This window comes from Sturnira hondurensis, unplaced genomic scaffold (genome assembly GCF_014824575.4).
Source record: "Sturnira hondurensis isolate 20B ecotype Veracruz unplaced genomic scaffold, ASM1482457v3 Scaffold0010128, whole genome shotgun sequence".
NCBI classification, from domain to species: domain Eukaryota; kingdom Metazoa; phylum Chordata; class Mammalia; order Chiroptera; family Phyllostomidae; genus Sturnira; species Sturnira hondurensis.
The window spans coordinates 26,624,776-26,652,202 of record NW_028082759.1 but is presented as its reverse complement, the minus strand read 5'-3'; the positions used below and the strand labels follow the sequence as shown (position 1 = coordinate 26,652,202).

Sequence of the window (27,427 nt, the reverse complement as noted above, 5' to 3'; positions counted from 1 at the left end):
GAGCAGTTTATAAATTTAGTGCCCCTTTCCGAAGAGCATGCTGAAATCCGGCCCAGCCAGGGCGCGGACCACACCTTCGCCCAGCGCTACCCACCCCTCATTCTCGACCCTCCTGCCACTTACTCTGGAGCCGGCTCGGGCACCAGTCATCAGAGGGAGGGAAGCCTCCCTCCCTTCACTCCTGTTGCAGGGCACGGCCATGCTTGTTCTGTTTTACGATTAGCTATTGCTGTCAATCTCTTACTGCACCTAATTTGTAAATTCAATGTCACGGTAAGCGTGTACACATGTACAAGTGCAGGAAGAAGCATGCTGTTTAGAGGGGCTGGTGCTACCCATGGGCGCAGGCATCCTGGGGCCTTGGAAGACACCCTCCGCGGATAAGGGGGCCTTAGGCACTGGCAAAATGGTACCAGCAATAATTGCTAGCTGGGGATGTCGCAGTAGTATTTTCCTCCTCCTGCTTATCTCCATAGACCCGGACAAACCAGTAATCATGCTGGCTTCTCAGTCAGCGTAGTGTTTTGGAGAGTTTAAACTAATGAAATGCATTTTCCAACCATAGAAGAAATACTGGAAAAAAACTTTTGAAATTTTCAAGTCTGGTCAACTCCTGTTCCAGCTTTAAAAAAAAAAAAAAAGAAAAGAAATCATTACTCATTCTTTCTATTACTTCTGTGGGAAGACCTTAACTTTAAGAACACTAATTCGAGATGAAATTTACTCTCCTCCTAGTGACTAGTACCTGAGGTGTTCCAATGACCTTTCGCATCCCAGGGGATGGCCGCTGAGGGTCAGGCTTGAGGTCACTGGCTGGGGAGTTGCGAAGTCATAGTTTTGGCCGAGAGCTCAGAGAACTTGGTCATGGACAGAGCTGATGCTCGCTCGGTGATGAAAGAAAAAAAATATCCAGTCCTTTCCTCCAAACACAAATACTGGCCATCATCCGCCCGTGTGGATGGGTTGGAGTTTGTAACAGCTGTAAATCTGGCCCATGTTGCTTTTTTGACCATATATGGTCGGGGCAAAGTTACTGATGTTTGGGAACACTTCTGGGAAACAGAAGTCTTTTCGAGGAGCGACGAAGAGTGCCAGGGCCGTGGAGATGGGGGAACTCGACGGGGTCCTGCTCCTGTATTTAGAGCGGCTGCCCGCGGAAGAGCCGGCAGTCACGGACGCTCGGTGTGGACAGTGAAGGAAGAGCGTGGCTCTCACTCCTGCCATCACGCCCTCTTAGTCTTTGACCCAAAGGACTGGTGGCGTGTGGGGGTTTGCATGATGGTCACAAGACATGATGACGAGGATCAGGTGGCCCTGTCTTGAAACATCCCCTTGCGACGTGAGTGTTCTGAGTGTGACCTACTCAGAGGTCGGAGGAACCCTGGCCTCCTAGCGTCTGGGCTCGACCGTGACACCAGGCGTGTGGGCTTGTCCTGCAGGGATCTGCCCCCTGGTTTCTGCTAAGCACGTGTTTGTGCTTGGTGTGCCCTAGGACCTGATTTCCAGAGGGGTCGAAGGGCTGGCAGGAGGCTGCGGGATGTTTAACTTTCGTGTGGTCTTTTTTTCACATGACCTTTTCCCAAGCCAGGTCCCGTCATGCTACCCTTGTCCCATTTGTTCTTGTTCTTAACCTTTGACATAGAATTTAGCTTGCATCCACATTATTGCTAATTTCAAGTTACTCCTTTCTAACTTGTAGAATGGCTTTTCAACTCCGATCTCATTCTCTCTGCCACTAACTAGCATTCTCAGCCTGACGGGCTACAATTGTGTGGAGCAAGGCTGGGGTCCAGAGAGTCACTTTTGGGGGTGGATCTGTGCATGTCCTCAAGAACTGAAAAGCAGGGACCCAACAAACCCGTGACTAGTTACAACTGAGGAGAAAGACTTGAACATGGGCACATGGGGGCCGGTGCGCTTGGGGTTGCGGGGCACAGCAAGGACCCGTGTCCAACCTGGCACCATGGCCAGGCCATGCGTAAAGGCACGCGGAGGCGCTACTCTGGAATCCCCTGCAGCGGGTAAAGTGTGAACAAGGTAGCTCACATGTAACTAACACGGAACATTTTCGACGATGCGCAGGGAGTGAAAAAGCAAGTTGCTGAAAGAGAAGGACATCATTCCACAGCGATACATGTAGATCAACTCCGTTCTTCTAGCTGCCATTGTTTGCTGTAGAATTGCATCTCGTATTGGCAGGCTTTCAACAAAAATACTCGGTAAACGCACGGCTGCAACAATTTCTTTTATGAGCGTCTACTGATGACCATTTTTTATTGCTTCTTCTCAAACTTTTGCAGCCATGCCCCAGGCAGCAGTGCATGCCATGTCCCCGTGTGTGAGTGGCGGTGGGGCAAGTGCCTGGGGAGGGAGTCGCTGGACTGGGCAGCGCGCTGACTTCAAATGCAACTGGACCTCGGTGCTGAGGCCCGCCGGTGGTGCCAGAGGACCTGTGTCCTCCGGCTCTCGAACGAAACTTTCTGACTGTGGCCACTGAAAGGTAGAGCGCTGTATCTCATTCTAGGTTTCATTTGCATTTAGTTCACATTTTATAGTTCATTTATATGTGCTGAAGGATTGCTTTAGGTAAATAGTATGTACTTATCTATGTATATTATTTGTATTTCCTTTTCTACAAACTACTTGTTCTTCCTTTGCCCATGGACCTTCACTCACTAATATTTAAGGCCTCTTCCTATATTTGGAGGAGTCCGATGGGTGTCACAGGCACAGCATATTTTCCCAGTGTGTCACTGATCTTCTGACTTTGTCGAGAGCAAGGGCAGCACTGGCGGTGGGTTCTTGCATTCAGTTTGTGTATAACTGTAGGGTTCACTCACGCAGCTTCCCGGAACAGGAGCAGCCTGTTCCGAAGGTGTATCCAGGTTCCCACTTCTTGCGAGGTTGCTTTAAAGAGACAGGCTTTGTTTTTTCCTAGTTTTTACACATCAAAAAAAAAGTACTCTAAATTGAGGGTCAGGATGCCCCTTGAAACTAACGTGAAGGAAGAACAGCTGGACACCAAGATTAGACTTTCTGTCATCTGAGCAGATCACGTAGAATCTGAGGAATAACAGAGCCCCTGTGAAGGGCTGTCTTTGCCACAGATTGCTTATTGATGATTATGTATTTGAATGAAATTGATGTGAGGAAAGCCGGGCTCCTTTGATTCACGCTCTTCCCATCCAACTCTTGCACAGGAATAAATACAACCATTCCTAGTGCCCCTCGCTCGAAGAGACGTGAGGACAAACCTCAGCAGATTGTCCAGCGGTGCTCGGAGGAGCCCTGAAGGTCGCTGAGGAGGGGCTCGGGGGGCCACGGAGTTTTGACTCTTCTGAGCTTTGTGGTTGATCTCAGGAGGCAAAACTGAGGTTCACACGAGGAGCCCAGTCTCTTGGCTGGTGCAGTCACACGGATGGATGCCCGAGGACAGTGAATGACTGGAGCTCGGGTATCCAGTTGGGATATTTAATAATATTTAAATATTTAACAATATTTAAAAATAAAATTGCCAAAGGTGACACAATCAAGCCTTGGCTATTTCAGGGTTTTCGGTTGTGGGGTTTTGGGGTTTTTTTTTTTTTTTTTTGCTTGCTTGTTTTTTAAAACCCAGGACACAAAGTCAACATCAGGCACAGAACATTTTTCTGGAGAGACCAGAATCTGCCACCTGGGATGGAAGGCAAACATGCCGACCCTTCTCCCGCCTCAGGTGGGCACAACGTCGAGTGCCAGCTGTCCCCGCCACGCGCCATGGGCGATAGTTATCACGAGGACACACACAGGCCGATAGGGTTACGTTTGACGTGCTGGGTTGGAGAAGATAGTCATGCATGCCCTTTAGTGGGATTTCATAAGGAAATGGGATTCATTTGAAGAATGATTCACATTTCGAGTTCCACAATCATTGACCATGCTATAGATGAGGAGCCTGGTTTTCAGAAACAACTTTTTAAAACGAAATTAATGCATGCATTCATTAAAAACAAAAACCGTCCTTGGGGCCCTGCTCAGTGCCTCTAGGCCCGAGGATGCCAGTGTTGAGGGCACACAAATCCCTCCTGTGAGGGGTCTTGTCTTCTACGGAGCAAGGGGACTGATAATAAATGAGAAAACAATTAAATAGGCAAGATACAATCTTAGATATTTGATGTGATAGGGAGCAGGCGGAGGCTATTTTTATAAAGCAAAAACAATCTCACCACCCAAAGTGACCAGGATTAGCATTTGAGCAGATGTCATTCTAGTAAGTGTCTGGGAGTGTATGGGACACAGAGGGCACTGGTGCGGTTTTGTCAGCTGCTTCTCTCGGTTGACAATACATTGCCCGCAGTCCTCCGCGCTCCGCCTTCTCCCACAGAGCTGTGTGTGTGGCCACTTGGAGCACATCAGTCAGTAGGAACAGAGCATGATCCGTTCAAATTAGTTCGTTCACCTTTTACTATTTGGTTTCTCATTTTTTCTTCATTAGAATCGATGCTGTAATGGACAGCAAGCTTGTTAAATGTACTCGTGTAGAGTAAATTTCCTGCACCCAAAACACTGGGTCCAATGATATTTAATTTCACAACTTCAGGGACTTGATGCACACACTTTCAAACTGCCCGTCCAAACGCTGCAACAGTTCGTTTGCCGTCTGCTGGCTCGTGGGGTCTGCAGTCACTTTGTCCTGGTCTGTCTGTCTTTTTTTCCCTCTCAACCTCATGAGAGAAAAATTTTATTTTTACTTCAGCATGCATTTCTTTATTTTTCTAAATTATAATTTGCATACCATAAAATTTACCATTTTAAAGCATACAGTTCAGTGTTTTTTCAATATACTCATCACTATCTAATTCCAGAGGTTTTTCATCCCTGAAACAAACACACGAGCAAACAACCCACACCCATCACTCCCTCTTCCCTCTGCTTCCAGCGCCCAGAAACCACTCATCTGCTTCTGTCTCCATGAACTTGGGTACCTCGGGCAGTTTGTATAGATGGAATCATGCGACCTGTGGGCTTTTCTGCCTGGCTTCTTTGACTTTGCATTATGTTTTAAGGTTCGTTCATGTTGCTGCACGTACGCGTACTTCATTCCTTTTTATTGCCAAAACACGCCACTCTCTAAATGGGCTGTGTATTGTTTATTCATTCATCAGCTATTAGACATTCCGGTCGTTTTCACGCAGGGCTATTATGAATAACGCCGCTCCGACCACCCAATAACACATTCAGTGTGCCCGCAGGCTCTCATTTCTTCTGTACGTGCAGGTAGAAATGGACTTACTACGCCACACAGCAACTGTGTCTAATTCTGTGAGCAATTGCTGGGCTGCCTATCGAATGAACTCAAAGAGAATCTGGACTCTTTGGCTAGAAAGAAATGATAAAGATTTATTCAAGGGTCTTAGGGTTTGCGAACAGAAACACGACTAGGCGATACCCACGGTATTCCAAACGAGAAAGAAAAGCCAAGAGTTCCTGTAATAAATTAAAAAGTACGATCTCAAGAAGGATCAGCTCTGCCTGCTTGGCCTCTGGACTGGTCCCAGACAGTGTTTCCGTCCACCCCCCCCCCCCCATGACCGGTTGCCTGGGCGACGGATGTCAGGCTGTCTGGATACTGGAACATTCCTTCCNCGATACCCACGGTATTCCAAACGAGAAAGAAAAGCCAAGAGTTCCTGTAATAAATTAAAAAGTACGATCTCAAGAAGGATCAGCTCTGCCTGCTTGGCCTCTGGACTGGTCCCAGACAGTGTTTCCGTCCACCCCCCCCCCCCCATGACCGGTTGCCTGGGCGACGGATGTCAGGCTGTCTGGATACTGGAACATTCCTTCCTCTTGGCCCTTCAGGGGGTCCTCAGGGGGTTGTCTGGGGGTTGGATGACACAGGACTGGAAAGTTCAGAAGGCGGAAACGGGAACAGGGTCGGTCCCTCACACCCGGCCTACTCGGCTTTAGTGATTGAGCAGCTTGGCTATAGTGCCAGCACCTCCCGTCTTCTCTCCTTCCTCCCGCGCCGCAGTAGCAGTGGGCATTCCTTGGACACTTGCGGAGACCTGGGAGGGAGCTGTCTTAACAGATTTTCAGTGCAGGAAAAACCTGGCCATTTCAGAGAGAGGCGTCACAGAACATAGACTCGCCCAGGGCGGCGTATGCCTGCTCTCACTCCTAACTAACACCCTAGAAACGCATCTGGAGCTAAGCCCTCTTGGCGACTCAGAACAAATGCGCTCATGGGTTCATCTTTTGAAACGAAATATGTTCCTAAGTAGAGGAATTTCTGTATTCTCACCTCTTCCTAGAAGCTTTCCTTAACCCCCACCTGCCCCCCGCGCTGACTTACCCCTCTGGGAAACCTCACTTCATTTCACTCCCCGTGGCCTCCACGCTCCATGGCTGCATTGGCGTTGTCTGTGCCCCTCGGCGTCTCCCACCTCGCTGGGCATCTCCCGCCGCACCTACGGAAAAGCTTTGAGCCGCGTGGGCGCTCCGTGGATCGAGTTTTATGGACGGGTAGTTTGCTTCTTACGTTCTACCCAAACTACCAAAGTGCAAGTAACTCCAATTCCGCGCAGGTCGGGATTTCCACCAAACTACCGTCTCCAGGAAATGCCCAACCGTTCAGCAGTGGTTAGTGCCAGTTTAGGACCGAGGCCTGAGCACGCGCATCTACCACCGCAGGGATTTGAGGCCCATCTTCGTCTTCGAGTTGCCCCATTCAGGTTGGTTTGGTTAAAGGAAAACCATTCCTCTTGGCAGCCCAGCCCACTCCCCTCCTCAGGCCTCCTTGCCCCTCGTCGGTGAACGACTTCAACCTGTGCCTCCGATCGCAGCAGTTTGAGTGCAGTGCGAGCCCCCTCTCCTTCAAGGGCAGATGTGTTCAAACCCCCTTCCGACCCAGGACCCCGCCCCCCACTTCCCAGTCTTCTGCTTCTCGGATTTGGACCGAGTTTCTCGGCACCGAAACGCTGGCCCGGGAGACAATGGGGTAGCAAGTTGCACTTCAGCTTGTAAAGGCTGAGTCACTGCTGGCTGCGCACTGGGGCTCCGCAGCGCGGAGAAGGGCTGACGGTGGTTCTTTGGCGCGGGGCTGGGCTGCGGCGCCTTCGGGGGAACCAGCCGGGTGGAACCCGCGCGCCCCCCGCACCTCCCCGCCTCGGGCCGCGCTCGCGCCACCCCCCCCCCGCCCCCCTCTGCGGGGCCGCCCTCGTGCGCCTGCGTCCTGCGGCCCGCGCTCCCGGCCCCGAAACCCTGCAGCGGGCAGGGGGCGGCGCGCTAGGAGGGCGGGGAGCCGCGCGTGGGGTGGGGGTGTCGGGGGCGGAGATGTATTAGTGGTGACGCCGAGGCCCGGCGGTGCCAGAGCGGCGGACGCGCTGCCCGCGGCTGCAACAGGATCCCGGGCCCTACGGAGACTGGTGGCCGAGGAGACTCCGAGCCCCAGACCTGTGCTCCCGGGCCGACGGGGAGGGCAGGGCCGAGCGGCGCGAGGCTGGGGTCCCCCGGGCGCGGCCGAGCGCCGCCCGGCGGGAGGCTGGGGGGCCGGGGCCGGGGCCGGGGCCGCGCCTCGGAGCGAGTCGGGGGCCGGGGCCGAGGCCGAGGGGCAGCGGCTCCTCGCGCGGCACCAGGGGCTCGGGGACCCCGTCAGGGTCCGGGGGCGGCTATGGCCGCCGGCAGCATCACCACGCTGCCCACCCTGCCGGACGACGGCGGCAGCGGCGCCTTCCCGCCCGGCCACTTCAAGGACCCCAAGCGGCTCTACTGCAAAAACGGGGGCTTCTTCCTGCGCATCCACCCCGACGGCCGGGTGGACGGGGTCCGGGAGAAGAGCGACCCACACGGTGAGTTCCAGCCGCCCCCACCTCCGTCTCCCGGGACTGCATCTGCTCTCCACGCCAGCCCCCCTATTTCATTTCCTGGGGCGCACCCTGCTGTCCATTCCAGCCCCCCATTTTCGTCTCCCGGGTACCTCCTCCAGTCCATTCCAGCCTCTGCGCTCCGTCTGCCCTTGACTCAGACCCAGTGGGACTGCGGTTTCTTTCCGCGCGGCCCTTGGCGGTTTCCGGCTCACCGCCCGCCGCCTCCTCGTCCGGCTGCGGTGTCGGGTTGGGCACCCCCCGGGCTTTGCGGGTGCCGGTTTCCCCGTAAACCCGTCCCCTGGGCCCAGAGCCGCAGGGCGCGCGGCCGGCTCCCGTCTCACCGATAACCCGTTGCGTCCCAGAGGCCTCCGGTGAGGAGAGGCGTGTCCCCGGCCCCAAGTCCCGACCTCTTCTCCAAACTCTCAGGCAGCCCTGGGTAGGAAGGAGGGGACGGGGCCGAGTTAGGCGCCCTTTGCTGGAAGCACAGTTTACCGAATCGCACCTTCAAATGCCCATCCGCTAGGACCCGAGCGGCTGGCACACAGCTCTCCCCATCCATTTCTCTCCCACCCTCCCGAACTGCCCAAAAGTTAAAATAGAAAAATAAGGAGGGGGAACCTCTGAGTGAAATGCGACAGACCTTTGTTTCAATAGTGAGAAACACAGCAGAAACTTCTATCTTCCACCTGCGGTGATTCGCTTTGGGACCTTGAGTGTGCCCCTTCCCTGAAGGGATAACAGTCTAGCTTGCTTCGGGTTGAGGGGCGCTTGAGACTTTATATAAAGTGCGTAGTGGAGACTCCGTCAGCCACTTCGTTCTGTGAAAACCAGGCTACCCAGGTCACTGGTCGTCAGACCGCAGGCTGCTCTGGGACCTCCCCGAGGGTTTGTTACAACACCCCGCGGAGCCGGGGCCCCACTTGCTGACTCCTTAGGTCTGGAGTGGGGGCTGATCCTTCACGTTTGCAGCGAGTTCCCAGTGGGCGCTGGTCTGGGCCTCGCTGTCAGAGCCCCGGGGGGCCAAAGGGAAGAAGAGCGAGGAGCTGGGCTGATCAGCATCACCACTGGGATTTGCAGGGAGAGGACTCGGGCCAGGAGGTATTTTAGCTGTAGGTGCAGGTAAAACACCTGTGTTAGAAGCTGTGCGTTCCAAGCCCTGGCCAGGTATCTGAGTTTGTTAGACCATCGTCCACCAACACCAAGGTTGTGGGTTTGATCTACAGTCAGGACACGTACAAAAAGCAACCAACAAATGCATAAATATATACAGTAGAACAACAAATCGGTGTTTAAAAAGATCAAGTGTGTGTGTGCTCCTTCCTACAGGGGTTTCATGAAGGTGGAGAGTTTGATGGCCTATTTACCTGAGAAGAGGCCAGCTAATGAGCTAACTCTCTGTTAGGAAGCTAATGAATGCCGCCCACTGTGGAAGGAGGAAGCCCAGAGAGCTCTGCCACCAACCTGAGTTGACAAAGGACAGGAAATGTGCTTTTACCATGGCTGGGTCTTTACAGAGTCCAAAGGACCGACAAGCAAAAGATGCAGGTCGTTAATGTTACTGTTTTCCAGGCCTGCCGTGATGTAGGCACTTTATCAGCCACTCGCATTACCCAGCCCAACTGAACAGAAGCTCGCAGGCCAGTGCACGGGTTAGCGCGGGTCCGCTGCTTGCCCCCTGCACGTCTGCAGCCTGCTCTGAGGTCTCTGCTGGGCTGGCTGCTCAGGTGTGGACCGGCTGCGGGTGCTTCATTGTCTTCCAGCGGGGCCCGTTGTTCTGTGACTAGAAGACCGAGGACTCCCCCAGATTAAGTCCACGCAGGCTTCCCCCAGACTCTTTTTTCTCTCAGACACGTTATAGGTCGCTGAACCAAGTGTTTTCCTCTGTGGTCTTGGATGCCGGGCTTCCGTTAGCAGAACGCTGTAGGGGCTCATGAGTGAGAATCATTCTGAACTTCAGGCCACGTTCCAACCCTCGTAAAACGACGGTTAACTTTCCTTCCCAGCTGTGGGTTGGGCTGCCATCCCTGTAATCTTATTATAACTCGGTGGTTCTCAAACGGGGGTGATTTTGCCCCCCCCCCCCCCGGGGAATATTTGGCAATACCAGGAGTATTTTTGGTCATCGTACCCTGAAGGGCACTCCTGACACCTCGCAGGTGAGCCCGGGGCGCTGCTGAACACCCCACAATGCCAGCAGAACCCTTTCCCACCCACGTGTTAGCAGGGCTAAGGCTGCGAGCAACCCTGCCCTCTTGATAACTTGCTACAGGTGCTGGAGTCCTCCAGGCCTGCGGAGCCTGCTGGCTGTTTGAAGTCACCTTGTATCAGGCAGTAGCCCGACGAGAACACAAACCTAAAAACGGTGAATTTAGGCCACTCGTGTGCAGCCCAGCTCGGGCTTTAGTTTAAAGTCAGTGTATTTTGCCAGCACGTCAAAGGCATGATGCCGGTAATCGACCAGACCAAGGGGAGACTGGTGGGAAGACATAAGAAAAACATGAGCGTGGACGCGCCCTAACTTTCTCTGAGCCCTATCTCCAGTCCCCGGAAGAAACACAACCGGCCGGCATACACTCACAACTGCCGGTGGTTGGCAGTTTCCCACTGACTGTAGCTCAGGTGTCTAGACCTGTTTGAAACCTTGAAAACCCAGGGCTGCCCTTCCCCCCACCAGTCCTTCTATCCCGCTGGCCCCAGAGTCTGCGCGGGAGATTGATTCCTTGGGTGTGAACGCTTTCTGCTCTGATGGCGTCTAAACCGTGGAGCCCTCTGAAAGCAAGAGGACAGCTTTTGTCGGATTTCAGCACGTAGTGTAACTTAAATCGTGATGCAGTTTCTTCCCCCAGAGCTGACCAGAGGGGCCAGCAGTTTGGAGGGGTGCTCAGAAAGATGCCATGGGTGCAGGGAAGCAGCTCCAGCACTGAGGAGGGGATGGGGGTGGGGGGGACAGAGGTGGAAGTGAAGGGCGGCTGGAAGGGGCCTGAACCCAGTGTTTCCGACTTCTGGGTGCCCGCGGCTCCGTTTCACACCTGGGTGTTCGCCTGCACCCTTTCGCCCAAGGGGGCCCATGTTGCTGCCTTTCCTCCTAGTCCTGGGAGAGCCTTCCTTTGCTGTGAGGGTGTGGGTGACAGTCCGCTTCCCCGGCGCGTGCCACACGCCTGCTGTCCTCTGGCATCCCGGGTACTCCAGTACCTCTTCCAGACGCCCATGGGTGTGTGAGGTGTGTGCATTTTCGACGGCAGTGACCCTGGCGAAGGCATTCGGGGGCGAGAACAGCTCGGTGTAAGCGGCACACGCGGGTGGGGTGGAGGAGGGCAGTTTGGCGGTAAACGTGTCCCCGGTGTTCTCACGGAGGACGGGTGACGGCAGCGAGGTGTGGGTCTGCCTTCGGGCTCCTCCCGGGAGGGGCCTGCCGTTGCCACCCATCCCTGCCCGCAGCCCCGACCCCAACAAACCCCTGGGCTTGTGACAGTCTGGGGGAGCCCAGACCTTCTGGCTCGCCCACCTCATTCTGTAGAAGAGGGTCAAGGTTCACCTGCCCGTTTCCTCTGTGACGCCCGGAGTGAGCGTCTCGCACGCCTGGCCCATCGCCTCTGTCCCTGCCTGCCCGCAGCCTCATCTCGCTGTCGGTTCAGAGTGAGCACCCTAGGGTCCCCTTGTTGTGGGGCCCTCCGTTCCGGGGTGCTGACAGAGTGAGCCCCTCTCCCTGGCCCGCAGGTCGCCTCCGTTGTATCCCTGGGCCAGTAGATAAAGCCGTCTCTCCTTCGCCTCCTTCCCGTAAATGCAGCCGTTGGGCGGGTGGCACCAGATTTTGTCCCCTCACCTTCTTGGCTCCTACTGACCAGTGGACCCCACCGACCTGCCTTCCTGAACTTGGCCTTTACTGTGACGCTCTTTGTCTGCAGTAAACAAATGAAGTAAGACTTCAGGAGCTCGTTCAGTGAACATCCTGTGATCCGTGCAGCAATGAAAGGCACTCCATGAGTCAGAGGTGTTACCAAACCTCAGGGGCCATGGGCGGGGGGTGATGCCAAGTGACGTCAGCCTGGGAGCAGCGGCGCCCCTGTGGGCCCCTGCGGGCCCTCGCGGTGTCTGTCCTGTGGCTGTGATGGGTCCTTCACAGTGGCGTGTGACCACCGGCTTCTGCGTCTTCACATTTTGACTTATGGTGCCCCTTTCAATAACTGGCTGGGGTCTGTGAGCCTAATTTGAAAATAAAATGTCACAGATGGGATCGGAATAAGAACCATCCTTTGCACAATATAATTGTAAAACTGGCTTTATCCGTGTGCATGTGGATTCTCAGAAATCACCATCGGTCGCGTTAGAAGAGGCGGTTTAAGGTCCCACTCGCACTGTTAGGTCCGTCACTGACAAGCCACGGTGGGATGGTGACCACACAGCCACCGCTGCTGCGTGCTTTTCCGGCAAGAGCTGTGGCTCTGCCTGCCCTGCAGGGGCCCCGAGGATGGGGCAGATCCAGGCAGTCAGGCCTGTGTTCTGTCCGCACAGCTCTGTTTCGCTCTGTTTTGTGGTCAAGCGCGTCTTTTCCTGTGCTCTGAAGTCAGGGTGCTGGTCTTGCTCTTAACTAAGTGTGGGCAGTGCTCCTCCTGTGCAACGCGGGGGGTGGGGTGGGGGGTGGAAAGCATCCAGAACAGCTGTCCGTGCAGAGCTGCGCGGTGGATGCAGAGCTGTGCGGCATTGCCAGGAGGCGTGGCTGTGGCGTCCACTTTGTGGCCCTCGGGGCATCTGCGAGGTCAGCTGCGTTCCCTCCTGCACGCTGCCTCTCCCTCCGGGGCGGGTGGTTTGTGGCCACAGGAGCGTGGCTGAAGACCCAACAGTGGCAAGTCCCGGGGTCCTCACCCCCTGAGCTGTGGACCGTGGTTCTTAGAAGCCAGACTAGTCTCTTCTCAGTGCCTCCAGGATATGTTCTAGTTTGAGGAAATTTGGAGGGGCTGAAGGAAACAGAGAGCCAATATTCAGTGTTTAATTTATGTCTCATCCCGTCTGTCAGTCTTCCTGTGTAGGGTGGCTTCTGAGTTGATCCATGTGTCCTTAATGCTTACTCATTCATTCACAGAAACCCGGGGCTTGTGTGTTTTCAAAGGGCCATTTACTTCCCCGTGTTGACTTACCCTCTAAACTAAATTATCCCACAGAATTCTGAAGTGAGAGATTCACAGATTTTCAAGGTGTTCTGGAAATCAAAACCTGGAGAGGAAGTGTATGGACATTGTTACGTTCCAGGCATAATCAGACAGTTAAGAGAAGGTTTCCTGGTTTAATCTATAATTAAGCTATACATTGATTTATCATTAAAATGTATAATTAAACAATAACTGAAATTAGCCAGGAAAGAAGCGGGTTTTAAAAGGGGGCTTTGCTCAGCGTAGCCGTGAACTGGCTGGATCCTGTGAGCGGGCTATTCTCCGTTCACAGTGCTGGTGACTTACAGTAGAAGAAACCGCAACTTCTCCAGGTAAATGACGTCATGAAAGTCCTGTGCCTTCCACTCAGGGTGCGTTCAGTGACGTCGGCCCTGGTGAAAACTGCCCCAGGGTGCTCTGCCGTGACCGGCGTGGGCCACACACTGTGTTTGGTGCGGCGACACAGGCAGCGAGCGAGGCCCGTGGCCCGTGTTAATTATGGAGAGCACATAGGCAGCACAGTTGATTGGGGAGATGTTTGGGCATCTCTGCGGCTGGCTCTTAGCCTTGACCCTCAGGGTTAATTTACTGAACGGGTTTAAAACTCTCCTGAGGAATTGTTGGCCTTCGAGAACATGTAAGAGTTCCGTCCTGAGTGACGGGAGTCCCCCAGGTAAGCGCCCGTTGTCTGTCCATTCTTTCTTTGTGGCCCGTCTCCTGGGACCCTGTGCTCTCCTCTTGGGTTCATCTGCTTTTCTGTTTTTTGCTCTGGATTTGACGTCAGTCATTGCGGGCCCCGGTGTGTGCCAGTTCCGTTGTGTGACCGTATCCAGTTTGTCACCTTCGTTCTGACACTGGGCACTGTCGTCTGCCCCTGTCTTCTAGAGAATTCCCTGGCTCTCTTGCACCCCATCACCCCGGTTTCTCCTGCCCCGCCCAGCTGTTTTCTTCTGGCCCCTCCATCTTTTGGCGTCCGGCTTTCCCGCCCCCACGGCTCTGGCTGTGGCCCCCACCCTCCTTCCGTGGACTCCGTGCCTCCAGCAGACCCTCCCTGATCTCTGGCCCGGCCTCCCACCCGGGTCAGTCCTGAGTCTCCCACTGCTAGAGGGGCCGGTACACCGTCACAGCCTCAACTCGACACGTGCGAAACAGAACCGAGCATCACGTTCGCAGATGTGCACCCTTCCTACAAATTTCTGTTTGTAGTGAAATTATTTTTCTGGTCTCCAGAGCTCCACACCGTGCGTCTCCCCTGCTCGGTGACTTTCCTTTGCCCTGTCCGTGAGTTCCCTGTCCTTTCCTCACTGAGGACCAGACCCTGCCTGCCTTACCTGCCCAACCCTGTCTCCGTCTGTTTACCAGCCCTGCACCCCCCAGCCATGCTTCCCACACTCTGGGCTTCAGTTACAGCATCTGCCCTTCAGAACCATGGGTGGCCCTGGGTTTTGGAAAAACCCTGGTTCTTGTCGCACTTCTCCCACACCTGTATTTCCCCGGAGAACTGTTCTGAAGCCAGCTCCAGAATCTTCTCTACGGCAACCCTCTCCCTAAACTCAACCCACTGTTTCTGCCTCTGTCTCCCCATAGTCCTCGGCACCTGTCCTACAGCACCTAATGCTTCTGTGGTCCTGGCACTGGGGACAGCAGACAAGGGCCGGGTCCCAGTTTTTGTGTCTGTCCTCAGACACAGTGGCCACTCAAAGACCGCCTCAGTTCCCCGTGCACCCACGAAAGGAGCTGGCCCTCCAGCCCTTCCTGACGTCACACCCCCTTCCCCTCAGCCTTCAGCCAGAGCGTCCCCTCCAGCCCCCATCAGCCCTGGAGGTGCTCCTGGCCTGCTCCTGTCTCGCTGCCCTAGGTGTGTCTCTGCTGCGCGCTGTCTAAAGATGCTCTCTGAGAGCTTGGTGGGGTTTCATTGCCTGTCCCCGTATTCAACTGAAGTGATTAGTTGGTAAGGACTTTTTTAAAAGAAATTCAAACATTACCTCGCCACCCATTTCTTTTCTGCTCCGAGATGAGGTGACTTGTCCCAGGGGCACCTGGGCTGCATCTCGGAGTGAAGGACCCAGTGGAGGCCCAAGAGGGGCCTCGACCTCTGTGTGTCCAGGGAGCTGCAGCCATAAATAACAAGCATGAACACTTCAGTGGGGGCCTTCGGAGTGGACACGGGGACTGTGGTGTTGAGGTAGCTCTTTCCGCCGACCCCTTGAGGCGATAAAGGGGAAACTTAATCGTCTGTTAGGATTACTTTCGGTTGTGGAAGGGTTTCTTTTCAGCTACTGAACATCAGTGCCTGTAGCCAGTTCCAGAACGAGTAATAATCCTCTAATTCAGGAATGACGAGTAAGAATTAGTACTTGAATCAAGCACTGGAATCTGTAAATCTCCCTCTCAAGTCTAAACCCAGTGAATCATTTGTCAAATTAGGATTAAGAGCTGTCTGGGACCATTGTTAGTGTCCTTTTGGCTACGAGAGACGGCACACATCACTTCATCCTAAAGTTCGTTCAGACTTATGAGCCAGTCAGTATTCATCACAACAATCTGAAATCTCTTAAAAGGACAGAAGTTGTGCGGTGACCAAGTGAGTCACGGCCTTTGTGATGTGATGTCTGCGAGGGTGGGTGGGAGGCGTTGCCCAGTGACTCCCCTCTGAGCTGAATCATTCCACAAATAGAAAACAATTCGTAGGTGTTTAGGTGGCCCTTTCGGAAACAGGAGAAGAGGAGAGGAACGGAGTCGACCTTGCCTTCATTTAGAAATGTGTCACTCGTGGAACAGTCCGTGCTTTTTGGTCAGGGACGGAATTAATCTCTCTGCTGAGAGTGTGCCTCTAACGCCTGCCATGCATCTTCTTTCTATGTGTGCGTTTGAAGTGATTTTAGTGCTTTCTTGCCGACGGCTTTTTTCCCCTCCCATGTCATTTGACCTTTCTCCTCACAGCCAACTGTAGCCTTGGCTCACTGGAAGGCGGGGTGTGTCTGTGTGTCTGTGTGTCTGTGTGTGTGTGTGTGTGATGGGGGGTTTTCATTTGCTCACTGGCTGACGACTGCTTGGATTGGATGGGCCACAAGAGAAGAAGGTCCCTCTCATCCTGGAAATTCTGACCCGGGCTTGGTGTAACCTTGACTTGGCGAAGTTCGCGCTCCTGTGTTACTTTTCACCTCATCAGAAACAAATGTTCGGGAGCCTTCCTCCGAGTCAGATGTAATCTTTAAATGTAGGATTGATTAACCTTCCTTCCTGATGTCCTGTGGGGTGAGGCATTGGTCAAAAAATAGCACGTGAAAGGAGGAATATTCTATTCTGAGTGTGCTTCCAAGTTTTGGCAGCTCTCACCTGCTTATAGTTCTGCACCATGAGTGATTCCGTAACGGGAACGCGGTGCCAGTGGGATTGGGAAGGCGTCCTGCTGGCCAGTGTCCTAGAGGACGAGGGCCCCTGCCGAAGGCACGCCCAGTGGGCGCTGGTTTAGGAAACGATGGATTACGGCGACACCTTCGTCTGCCACGGGATGGAGCAGAGATCACTTTGGAAGGTGGGATAATCAGGCCGGGAAATAGTCAGGGGTCCATCCGGCCGGATTCCCAGGGAGACTGGCATAGTGACTAGCAAAGTCCCTGTCCCCAGCTGGAGGGGAAGGGCCAGTTTTGGGGCCTTGACCACTGTATTCCTAGGGCTTGAGTATTTACTGAGTAGTAAGTGAGTGAATGAATGAACGAACGAATGAATGAATGGCATAGTTGAAAGCACGCTACATGTCAGCCTTACAAATGCCAAGTTCACTCTTGGTTACAAACACATGAAGCAGTTGTTACCCTCATCTCACCAACAAAGATGCAGGTTTGACGCTGGCTTTTCCAAACGCCGCCTGTGACAGCAGGTGATAATGAATTGTGCCTTCCAGGCTTCTTGGTGTGTAGAGTGCAGGTTCGGGGCACAATCTCAGAGGGAGAGCGTAGCAGGAATTTGAACAGAAACAGTGATTTTAAAAAATAATTGAAGCTCTCCTCAGAGGCCTTGCCATCTTTTCACCCACTCTTCACTACAGTCTGTTTTGTTTTGTTTTTTTACTTAGAAAATATTTCGTTGGGGATTCCAACCTGAGAGGAGTGGGTCGGGGACAGGCCCTCCTGTTCGGAGCCGCTACCCATGGCCTGGTGACCCGGGATCTGACTTTTAGGGGCCGGAGTTAGTCAGGGCTCTCCAGAGATGGGGTGGGGGCGGGACAGGGAGAGATTTACTTTAACGTGTTGGCTCATGCGATGTTGGAGGCTGGCAGCCTGGCAGTCCCAGAGAAGGGCTGAGGCTGTGGTTCAGGTCCAAGAGGCCACCCGCTGGCAGGATCTCTTCTTGCTCAGGGGAGGTCGGCCTTTGTTCCAGTGAGGCCTCCAAGTGACTGGGTGAGGCCCACCCAGGCTACTGAGGGTGGAGCGGCCTCACTCAGAGTCCGTGGAGTTAAATGTTCATCTACCCAAAAATACCTTCAAAGAACCATCCAGAATAAGGTTTGACCAAATATCTGGATGACTTGCCTCCACCAAGTTGACAGGTAACATTAACAGTTACAGGTACCCGCTAGTACATATTCTGGACAAGCTTGAGGGTCCAAGCCTGGCCGGGAGGGGACCAACTCACTCACCACAGCATCCCAAGGACACGGGTCAGAGAGCCTCCTGCAGAGGCACTGGGTGGTGGTGGGGCCCCCTCTGTTTGCTGGGGGGGAGGGTGTCAGTTCAGCTTCAGCCCCAGGCCCCCCGAGGCCCTGAGGAGGCTCCTCCTGCCACAGCCGCTGCCACCTGCCAGGGGCACGGAGCCACGCTGCTGCTTTCGCCCCCTCCCCCCGCTCCTGTCATTGAGGTACAGTTGACATGCAGGTTGTGTTGGCCTCCGGTGCACACTGTGGTGACAGCTGTTGCAGGTGCTGTGGAGTGATGGCCACCGTGAGTCTCACTCACACCTGTCACCACCCAGAGTCACACATTTTCTTTTCTTTCTTTTTAAAGATTTAGTTTATTTATTTTTAGGGGAGAAGGGAGGGAGAAAGAGAAATATCAACGTGTGGTTGCCTGTCGGATGCCCACTACAGGGGACCTGGCCCAAAACTCAGGAATGGGCCCTGACTGGGAATCGAACTGGTGACCCTTTGGTTCACAGACCAGGACTCATCCACTGAGCCTCCCAGCCAGGGCACATTTTCTTTTCTGATGATGAGAACTTTTAACATCTCCTCTCCCAGCAGCTTCAGGGACACAGTGCATAGTAGTGCTAATCGTAGTCAGCACGCTGTCCCCCATGTCCCCAGGACTGATTTGTCACCGAAGTTGGCACCTTTCACCGCCTTCACCCATCTTGCCCACCTGCCCACGCACCCCCCCCACCCCCGGCAACCACCAACCCGTGTACCTGGGTGTTTTTAAGTAGGTCCCCCACAGAAGCATGTGTCTTTGTCCCTCTGACTTATTTCACGGGGCCTAACTCCCTCCAGGCTGGATCACGGCGTCTGCAGTGGCAGGACCTCCTTCTCTCTGGGGCTGACCCGCAACCTGCCGTACACGTGTGCTGCGCTCTGTGTCCACTCGCCCCTGACGGGCATGTCCCCACGCGGCCGTGAGCGTGCAGGTGCGTGTCCTCTCCAGACAGTCGCTTCGTTTCCTCTGGACAGATGCCCAGCAGTGAGGCTGCTGCGTCACGTGGCAGCTTTATTTTCAGTTTTCCTGGGAACCCCCTCCGCACTGTTTTCCATTAGTTTCTTTCTCCTGGTTCTTTTCCTCCCCCTGACACGTGTGGGATGGTTTGGCTTCTTTGGGGTTTCTGGAAATGAAGACAGGGGCCCTATTGCAGAGGGAAGGACATTCTTAGACCAGACGCACAAACAGAAGCAACCCCCACCACGACTGCAGGGCTGCGCACGTGGGGAGAAGTGTCAGCTGCAGCTGCCTGTGGTCCCCGGAAGGGTCCCTGCCGTCCCCGGTCCCTGCCGGCTGCCCTCTGCTCCAGAGGCCTCCTGGTCTCCCCATCACAGAGTGGCACTGGGCCTCAGGGTGAGCCTGCGTCTAGTCACGTAGACAGGCCGGTTTGGTTTCTGAGCCGCATTCTGTCCTGTGATCGGAAATTCCCGAGGCTCCCATCAAAGCACTGCCCTCTGCCCTTGTACAGGAGACATGTCGCTGAGAGCAGCAGCAGGAGCAGGACCAGAGGCCTGTCTGCGGTGAGCCGTCCGAGCCTCCTGACGGGTCTTGGTGACAGAAGGAAGGGAGGTGGCCAGCAGACGCCCACCCACCTTCCGAATCCAGTGGGCCCTGCTGGGAGTGAGCTTGTGAGGGTGTGGGCTCGGGGGCCACACATTGGAGATGCCCTGGACCTGCATCCTGGATGCCCGGGTCTCCTGACTGGGCCTCATTGTTCGCCTCTCTGTCCTCAGGGGCAAGGTGCGTCCCCCCCGGGAAGCCACAGCACCTGCCAGAGTGCCACCAAATGCACAAGTGTCAATGTGCCAGTTTGTAGCAAAATGGTACCAAATGACAGATTGCTGGCGACTTAGTTGCTATAAAAAACAGACAACTGTGCTGCAGTGCGTAGTGAGCTCAGTGTGGCTAGCACAGCGTGAGGGGACATTGAGGGACCTCACATCTGTGTGACCAGTCTTTCCCCGGAGGTGGGAGGGAGGCAGGGTGGCTGTGGCCGGGCAGCCTGTGGAGCGTGGGGTCGGCTCTGTGGCTGCCGTGTGGAGAGGAGAGGGGCCTGGGCAGGGCCCACCTGAGTGGGGGACCCCACGCCCTTGAGAACCCCTGTCTGGATGGCCGTGTCCTCTCCAGGGTCTGGCCAGCAGAGTGCGTGCAGGTGCGGGGGTGCAGGCAGCTCTGGGGGCTCGGCCTGCGAAGCCCTGGGGGGAAGCAAGAGGCTGCAGGGAAGGATGGCCTTGAGTTCAGTCCGAGGAGGAAGCCAGGCCCCTGAGGCTCGGGACCGGCGGGAGATGCAGGGTCAGCGTTCAGTGACGGCATGTGGGTGTGTCACGGTGGAGATTCGGGTGACCAGCTCTGGAGGGTGACTCGCCATGAGGGCACACAGATCGCCGGGCTGGATAAAACAAGAACCTTTGAAGCTGGGATGCTGGTGGGTCTGCCGTAGGAACAGGGAAGTCTTTGAAGATGCTGACAGGAAATGTCAGGTGCCAAATTCCAAAGTTTTTGGTGAGTGGCAGTGATCCATTGGTGGGTGACACCGGTGAGGAGGGAGGGGCGGACCTTGAAGGAGGAAAGACCCCAATCTAGTGGCGGGAGAGTGGTCGTTGTGGTGCTGTTCGGAGGCCAGAGGCTTCGCACATCCAGTGGGGTGCGGCCTGACCCCGATGAAAATGATCTTCTGGAAGCAGTGGCCAGACCCCAGCATGGTGGCAGTAACCTGTGGTGACCAGCAGCCCTTAGCATTTGGCTGTCGCCAGGGGAAACCTCTCTGGTAGGCATTCTGTTTTCTGTTTTTAAAAAAAGCAGCGTTGGAACCCGCAATCTATGGTGCATCAACCTGGTTTAAAAGTTCTTTCCACAAGTGGGAAAAATGCAAATTAGGGGTTAATCCCTTATATTGCCAACAGGGAAAATGTGCCCAAGCCCTGAATAATCTTTTCTTCATGTGAAAATCCTCATGCCCTGAGAGACAGAAAGGAGAATACTTTAGAAATCCCTGGTGAAAATGGTTTGTTTCAGTAAAAAGGTGTGTGTTGAGCAAAATGAAGTCTGTTTCTGGTCTTGGAACAATAAACTCCCTCGAGGCCTGAGGTGAGAGATTTCCGTTCAGAGTCAAATGAATCCCTCTGGGTCCCCGTCCCAGTGGGACGGGGGTGAGTCCCTTTCTAGGGGCCCGGTTTCTCTTCTCTTACACAGCCTCCTCATGTACCCTTTGGAGGAAGCAGAAAGAATAAATGAAGCCAGGGGAGCAGACAGGGCCAGGGAGGCAGAAAGTAGAAGAGAAGGAAGAGAGCGAAGCAGCCAGCACACACTCCACGGGAGGAAGGGGAGGGCTTGGCTGAAACAGACTCGCACATTCAGACTCTGGAGCAGTCGGCCATGTGGGGCACTTGGCTCCGCCTTCAGGAAAGTGCTCCCAAAGCTCACAGAGTCCGAAAGGAGCAAAAGAAAACACAGTGGGGAGCTTCCGAGGCCCGGGGAAGGGCGGGCATTCGGTAATTGTGACTTCAGGCTCCTTTTTTGGGTGGGGAGTGCGAACACTGGAGCCAGAAGCTATTTGCTTTGTTACTTGTGCGCTTCCGTGACGTTTCTGTAGCGTTGGAAAGTAAGTAGTGAACTCTTACATCGCGTGAGATGAGTCCCTGTGGGAGGGTAAGACCTCGTACTTGCTGGTATTTCCATCCATTCCCCTGCTTTCCCCCACCCGCTCCATCCGCACGAAACTTGCTGCTCGGAGCAGAGCACGGTTTTGGCATTAGTTCAACCAGCTGTTCCTTGGAGAATGCCACAGGGGAAGTGACATGTGACATGCTTCACACGCTTCTGTGCGGTTCAGCACCCAGGCAGAGGGCTGGGTGAGGACTGCTGATTGGTGACCCTGGGTCCCGAGGTGACCATGGGCAAAGCAGTTTGCCAACCTGGGGCTGTGCTTCCTGGTCTTCAGCTGAACAGTCTGGACCTGAAGGTTCCTAAGAGCCAAACTCTAAGGATACTTGAGTCCAATTCTGCTGGAGGGTCCAAGAATGAATTTTAGGGACCAGCCGATACTGTCATCACAAGTAGGCATGATGCCAGGAAGACAGCATGTGCCCAAGAGGAGTGGGCACTTCACAGGGCCTGGCCCGGAGGTGGCTGGAGTGATCCTGAAGCCATGGGCATGGCGGCCAGACTCCCTTAGCCAGAGGGGCCCCCAGGCGTGGCTCTCGGAGACACGGTTGGCACCCAGGGTGAGGGACCGGCTGGCTTCCTAAAGAGGGCCTGCGGCTGCATCCTTCCCTGGACCTAGTGGAACAGCAGCTCCTGGGATCGGAGAGGAAGCGCAGAACTGGAGTCCAGGGGCTGCCCCTTCTGGGCCCTGCTCTGCCCTCAGCTGTTCTCTGCCCCGTCCCTCCTCTATGGAGGTCGTGCTCACTGCTTTGTCCTCCACATGTGTGTGGGCAGCGGCCGGCCTGCGGTGACGGCTCGCCTGTGCCTCTCTAGTTGTGGGATCTTGGGTGAGCTCCTTCGTTTCTGGAAATGCTGGTTCCCCAGTCTTGGTGGCGTGAGTGTCCGCACAGACCGGCGCAGGCAGCACCCCCCCCACCCCCACCCCCGCCCCCGCGGCTGTGAGCTGCGCGAACCATGCATCTTAACCGTCCTCCAGGGCGATGTTGAGTAACAAGCATCTCGCAGGGTGATGGCCCGACATGGCCATGCGGTAATTTCACACAACTCCACGGTTCCTCTGGTTCCACTGGAGGGCCCTTCCGCCGGGAGTCCGGGCTTTCTCTCGCAGCGGCAGACGAATGGCGGATGTGAGGGGAAGGTCCACAGTGGCTCTGCCCGCCCCCAGCAGGGGGCGCTGGGGCCAGAGACGCTCTTCTCCGTGTGGTCTCTACGCGAGCCCAGCGCAGGCCCCTCTCCAAGGGACTGGGTCTGGGAGCAGAGGCCCCTGGATCGCACAGAAGCGCCGTTCACTCCCTGTTCACTCTGAGTTTTCTAAACGTCCCGGGGACTGGCTTCAGGCGGCGCTGTGGGCCCAAGACTAGGGTCAGGTTGGGAGGGGGCTGCACAAGGACAACTGTCGGAGGAGCGGTCCTCTGGCGCCCCCGGAGTCAGGCGACCACATCCAGGTTCCCAGTCCTGCTGCCTGGAGGACGCCTACGCGTGGGCACCGCTCGGAGCTCGAATCTGCGAGCGCACTGCTCTCCTCCGGCAGCGGTGCCGGCTGTCAAAGCCGAGGTTCTCGTTTGATCCATTTTTTCCCCAGATTAGTCCGTGGCAGTTTTCACATTTCTACATGGAAAGTGTAAACACAGCTTTTCTTCTTCCTTCTTCCTTCTTCTTCTTCTATTTAGCTATGGTATGTCACCCTCCCTCTAGAATCAGAGCAGGAGGAGGGAAGGCACCTGATAATGAGTCGGAGTCCATCTACGTTGCAAATGTCTCAGACCACAGAGCATGCGGGGAGGCGGGCTCCTAGGGCGTTAGGAATTGGGCCCCTTTAACAGAGTCCCTTCCTTTAAACAAGCCGGACCTGCCTCTTGCTCACGGCACTGCCCCTGGCTCGGCTTTGGCGCAGGCCCACCCAGTCAGGCGTCACGGTTATAGGGCCGGGCACGCAGGGGGCGCCTCCCAAGTGTTTGCTGGCTGGAGATCCCAAGCAAAACATAAGTTACGTTTGCACTTTTTTATAAATTAAAATAGACAACGTCGACAGAGTCATATAGAAGGATGAGTGTGCTTATGTATTAAATGGAGAGACTTGCAGAACGCAGCTCACGCCTTATCCTCGGGGCTAAAAACACGTTTGGGAAGCACTCAGCCCCGCGTGGGGGGAGCGAGGGCTTAGCTAGTCCCACCGCAGGCCAGGGGACAGCCACAGAACACGTAGGGGATGTGGGAAGGAAGGCTGTCATACTTCTTTGTAGATATGTGAGTCTTTTGGACCAGGCGAAATTTTAAAACGGCACTGACAGACCCCCTTCCCGTCCCTCTGGGGACACAGCACGTTAAGCCCATGGCCGCAGAAGCATTATCTCGGGAACTCCAGTGGCACATCTGCCGTTCACGGGCGCAGCTAATCAGTGCTTCTCCTTTCCATCCCAAAGGACAGCCTGTCTGTGAGGCCAGGGAGGGTGGTCACCCTCCGCCATCCGGGTGCCCTGTAAGGAGCCGGCAGGCGGGCAGGCCCGTCGGAGGAGTCCCCCAGCCCACCAGCTTCCAGCCCCAGGGCCAAGTAGCCTGTTGTAAAGAGCTCAATGCCCAGCGGTCCTGGTAGCTTCATTAACTTGGACTTCACGGCAGCTGCGTTCTGGAGCTAGAGCCATGATCTTGCCTCACTGAGACCCTGTGTTGTCCCTCTGGACACTCGGCCCAGCTGGGCAGGGTCCCTGTTTCTCACTGGCGACTGGGAGGCGGGAAGCCGGCTCTGCCTCGCAGGGCACCGGGAGAGTTCTCCTTGGGAGGGCCTCCTCCGAAGTCTTGGAGCCGGGCCTGGAGCTCTTGGCTGGAACTGGCGTTTTCCAGAGCGGGGGCTGCAGCCACGCTCCTCGTTGACTGAGGGACGCGCCGCCCGGCTATTTTCATCAGACTCCAATAAAACACACTCTTGTCTCAGGCCGGCTTTGAAAGGTGTTTTCCTAATGATTTCCCCTTTTCCCAGTCACACCAGGTGAGTGTGGGAGAGTGCCGTTCAATGGCTGGAACACTCTGGGCCACTGCCCACCCTTCCCCAGGCCTTGCCTCTCCCTGGCCCCCCTTTTCCCCCAGCACACACTTGCTGCTCTGTTCTGGAGCTGCCTGAATTGTGTGATTTTTGTAGATGAATGTGAGCTTCTCAGTCCAGAGGGAAGTGCCGGGAACACAAACAGCCTGGCACATTGGCATCCACCCCCAGGGTGCGGCGCGAGGCCAGCCACGCTGGTTGCGATATCTCTGCAGGGCAGTGCACTTGAGAGAAAACTCAGGCTCTCGCAATCGTCCAAGAAGCATTTCGAAAGGACAGAAAGAATCGCCGCCAAGAAGAGGCCAGAGTGAGGATGTGCTCCGTGGCCTGGGCATGTCGAGTGCTTGCTGATGCAGCTCGTGTGGCGCCTGTTCATCTTGAGCTGCGTCCGACCTGAGGGTGCTCTGGCCGGGTCAACAGGCAGAATCAGCCAGATTTCCATTGCTGTGTGTGTGCGTGAGTGTGAGTGAGTGTGCCACGGGGTTTAAACTCCAACTGGCTGCTGCTGAGTGGCGGGGGCCCTGTGAGCTGGGATGCATGGGCTGCAGTTGAGCACAGGGCCCCCCGGGCCCCTGCTCCTCTGAGGCTGGTCACCGAGTGGCTCCACACTGTGTGTTCCGGGCACGGAACCTGTGGGCCTTGGAGCGGGTCACCCCACTTTTACCACAGGGATTTCCATGGTTGCTTGAATGCTGAAGTCCATTTACTTGGAGATAAACCAATGGGGTGGGTAAGGAAGCTTTGAGAATGGATTTGTATACAGATCGAAAATGTAGAAGGCTCGGCTGTTTTTCAGTGGAAGTATTTCTCAGCTTATAGCTGCGGCTAACCATGACCGAAGGTCAGGCTTTGGCCATGTGTTCACTGTGGGACACCCTCCTGGGTCTGCCTGCTGCTGTCTCACCTGGTGCTCCCACCGCCAGTCCCAGGATGTGCAAGAGGTCTCGTAAGTGGCACAGGTCCTGCCCTTGGGCCGAGGGGCCTGCTTATTCAGTAAACACTGTAAGAAACACAGAGAAGTGTGCAGTGATCACGTGGTACCAGGACAGTTTTTGGAGGTGTTTGCTATGAAAATCACGACCATCTGTGGACATTCAGCCCCCTGAGACAAAAGAAATATGTTGTTTTTACATAACTTCTTTCTGCCACTGAATTCTGTAACATGGCAGCAAACAGGTAGCAAAAGTGATACTTGTAGCTTCCGGCCAAGATGGAGGTGTAGGTAGATACGCTTCACTTCCTCACACAACCAAAAGAAGGACAACCACTAATTTAAAAATGAGAAACCACCAGAACTGCCAGAAAATCAAAGTATATGGAAGTCTGACAACCAAGGAGCTAAAGAAGCCATGTCATACAGACTGTTAGGGGCAGAGATGGGCAACCGGGGTGGAGAGGACATGCAGCAAGGTCACTGCTCGAGGACCTGGGCAGGGGAGGCGGAGGCTGGTGGACTGGGCGGCCCCACACGCACCTGCAGATAAAGAACGAGGAACAACTGGGGAGTGAGACAGACCGCACAACCCAGGGGTCCAGCGATGGAAAAAATAAAGCCTCAGAACTTCGGGCTGTACAACCCTACAGGGGTTGCAGGGGTAGGAGAAACTCCCAGTCTCACAGGAGAGTCCATTGGAAGGACACATGGGGTTCTAGAACATACACAAGCCCCCCCCCCCGGGCATCAGCACCAGGGCAGCACCTTGAAGGACACAATTCACTTGTGGGAAAGTGGGGATGTGACTGAAAGTGACTGAGTGTGACAAGGAAGGGACTGGAAGCAGGATGAGAGCCAAGCAAGCAGCATCGGTCCCCCTTACCCCTCCCTCACACGTAGTGCCACAGTGCCGTGAAGTGGATTGCCCTGCCCTGGGGGATACGTAAGGCTCTGCCCCTTCAATGTAGCAGGTGCACCCGAGACAAAAGAATGTGGCCCAAATGAGTGAGCAGATCAAAACTCTAGAAAAAAGCAGCAAGCAATGAGGAGACAGCCAACCTATCAGATGCAGAGTTCGAAACACTGGTGATCAGGATGCTCGAAGAAATGGTTGAGCTTGGCCACAACATAGAGGAAGAAGTGAAGGCCATGCAACGTGGAATAAAGAAAAATGTACAGGAAACCAACAGTGACAGGAAGGAACCTGGGATTCAAATCAATGGTTTGGAGCAGAAGGAAGAAATAAACATTCAACCAGAACACAATGAAAAAAACAAGAATTCAAAAAATAAGGAGAGGCTTAGGAACCTCCAGGACAAATTTAAATGTTCCAACATCTGAATCATAGGGGTGCCAGAAGGAGAAGAGGAAGAGCAAGAAATTGAAAACTTATTTGAAAACATAATGAAGGAGAACTTCCCCAATCTGGCAAAGGAAATAAACTTCCAAGAAATCCAGGCAGCTCAGAGAGTCCCAAAGAAGCTGGACCCAAGGAAGCACACACCAAGGTACATCATAATCACATTAGCCAAGATTAAAGATAAGGAGAGAATCAAAAGCAGCAGGAGAAAAGGAGACAGTTACCTACAAAGGAGTGCCCATAGGACTATCAGGTGATTTCTTAGAAGTAACCTTGCAGGCAAAAAGGGGCTGGAAAGTAGTATTCAAAGTCACGAAAGGAAAGATTCTCTACACCCAAGATTACTCTAACCAGCAAAGCTATCATTTAGAATGGAAGGGCAGATAAAGTGCTTCTCAGACAAGGTCAAGTTCAAGGAGTTCATCATCACCAAGCCCTTATTATATGAAATGTTAAAGGGACTTATCTAAGAAAAAGAGGAAGATCAAAACTATGAACAGTAAAATGACACAAACTCACAACTATTAAAAACAACCTAAAAAAAAAGCAAACAACTAGAAGAGGAGTAGAATCACAGAAATGGAGAACATCATGGAGGGTTATCAGCACTGAGGGGGGTATAGTGGGGGAAAAGGTATAGGGAGTAAGTCGCATAAATGGTAGGTGGAAAATAGACAGGGGGAGGGCAAGAATAGTATAGGAAATGTTGAGACCAAAGAATTTATATGTATGACCCATGAACTAA

General features: G+C 54.5%; 1 protein-coding gene across 1 annotated transcript in view; it reads left to right on the top strand.

Moving 5' to 3' along the window:
- Positions 1–6,383: 6,383 nt before the first annotated feature.
- Positions 6,384–27,427, top strand: part of FGF2 (fibroblast growth factor 2) — a 39,473-nt gene continuing 18,429 nt past the window's right edge. Inside the window, 3 exon segments of the mRNA XM_037058760.1 lie at positions 6,384–6,471; positions 7,249–7,341; positions 7,344–7,829. Coding sequence (XP_036914655.1) covers positions 6,384–6,471; positions 7,249–7,341; positions 7,344–7,829 — 667 coding nt within the window.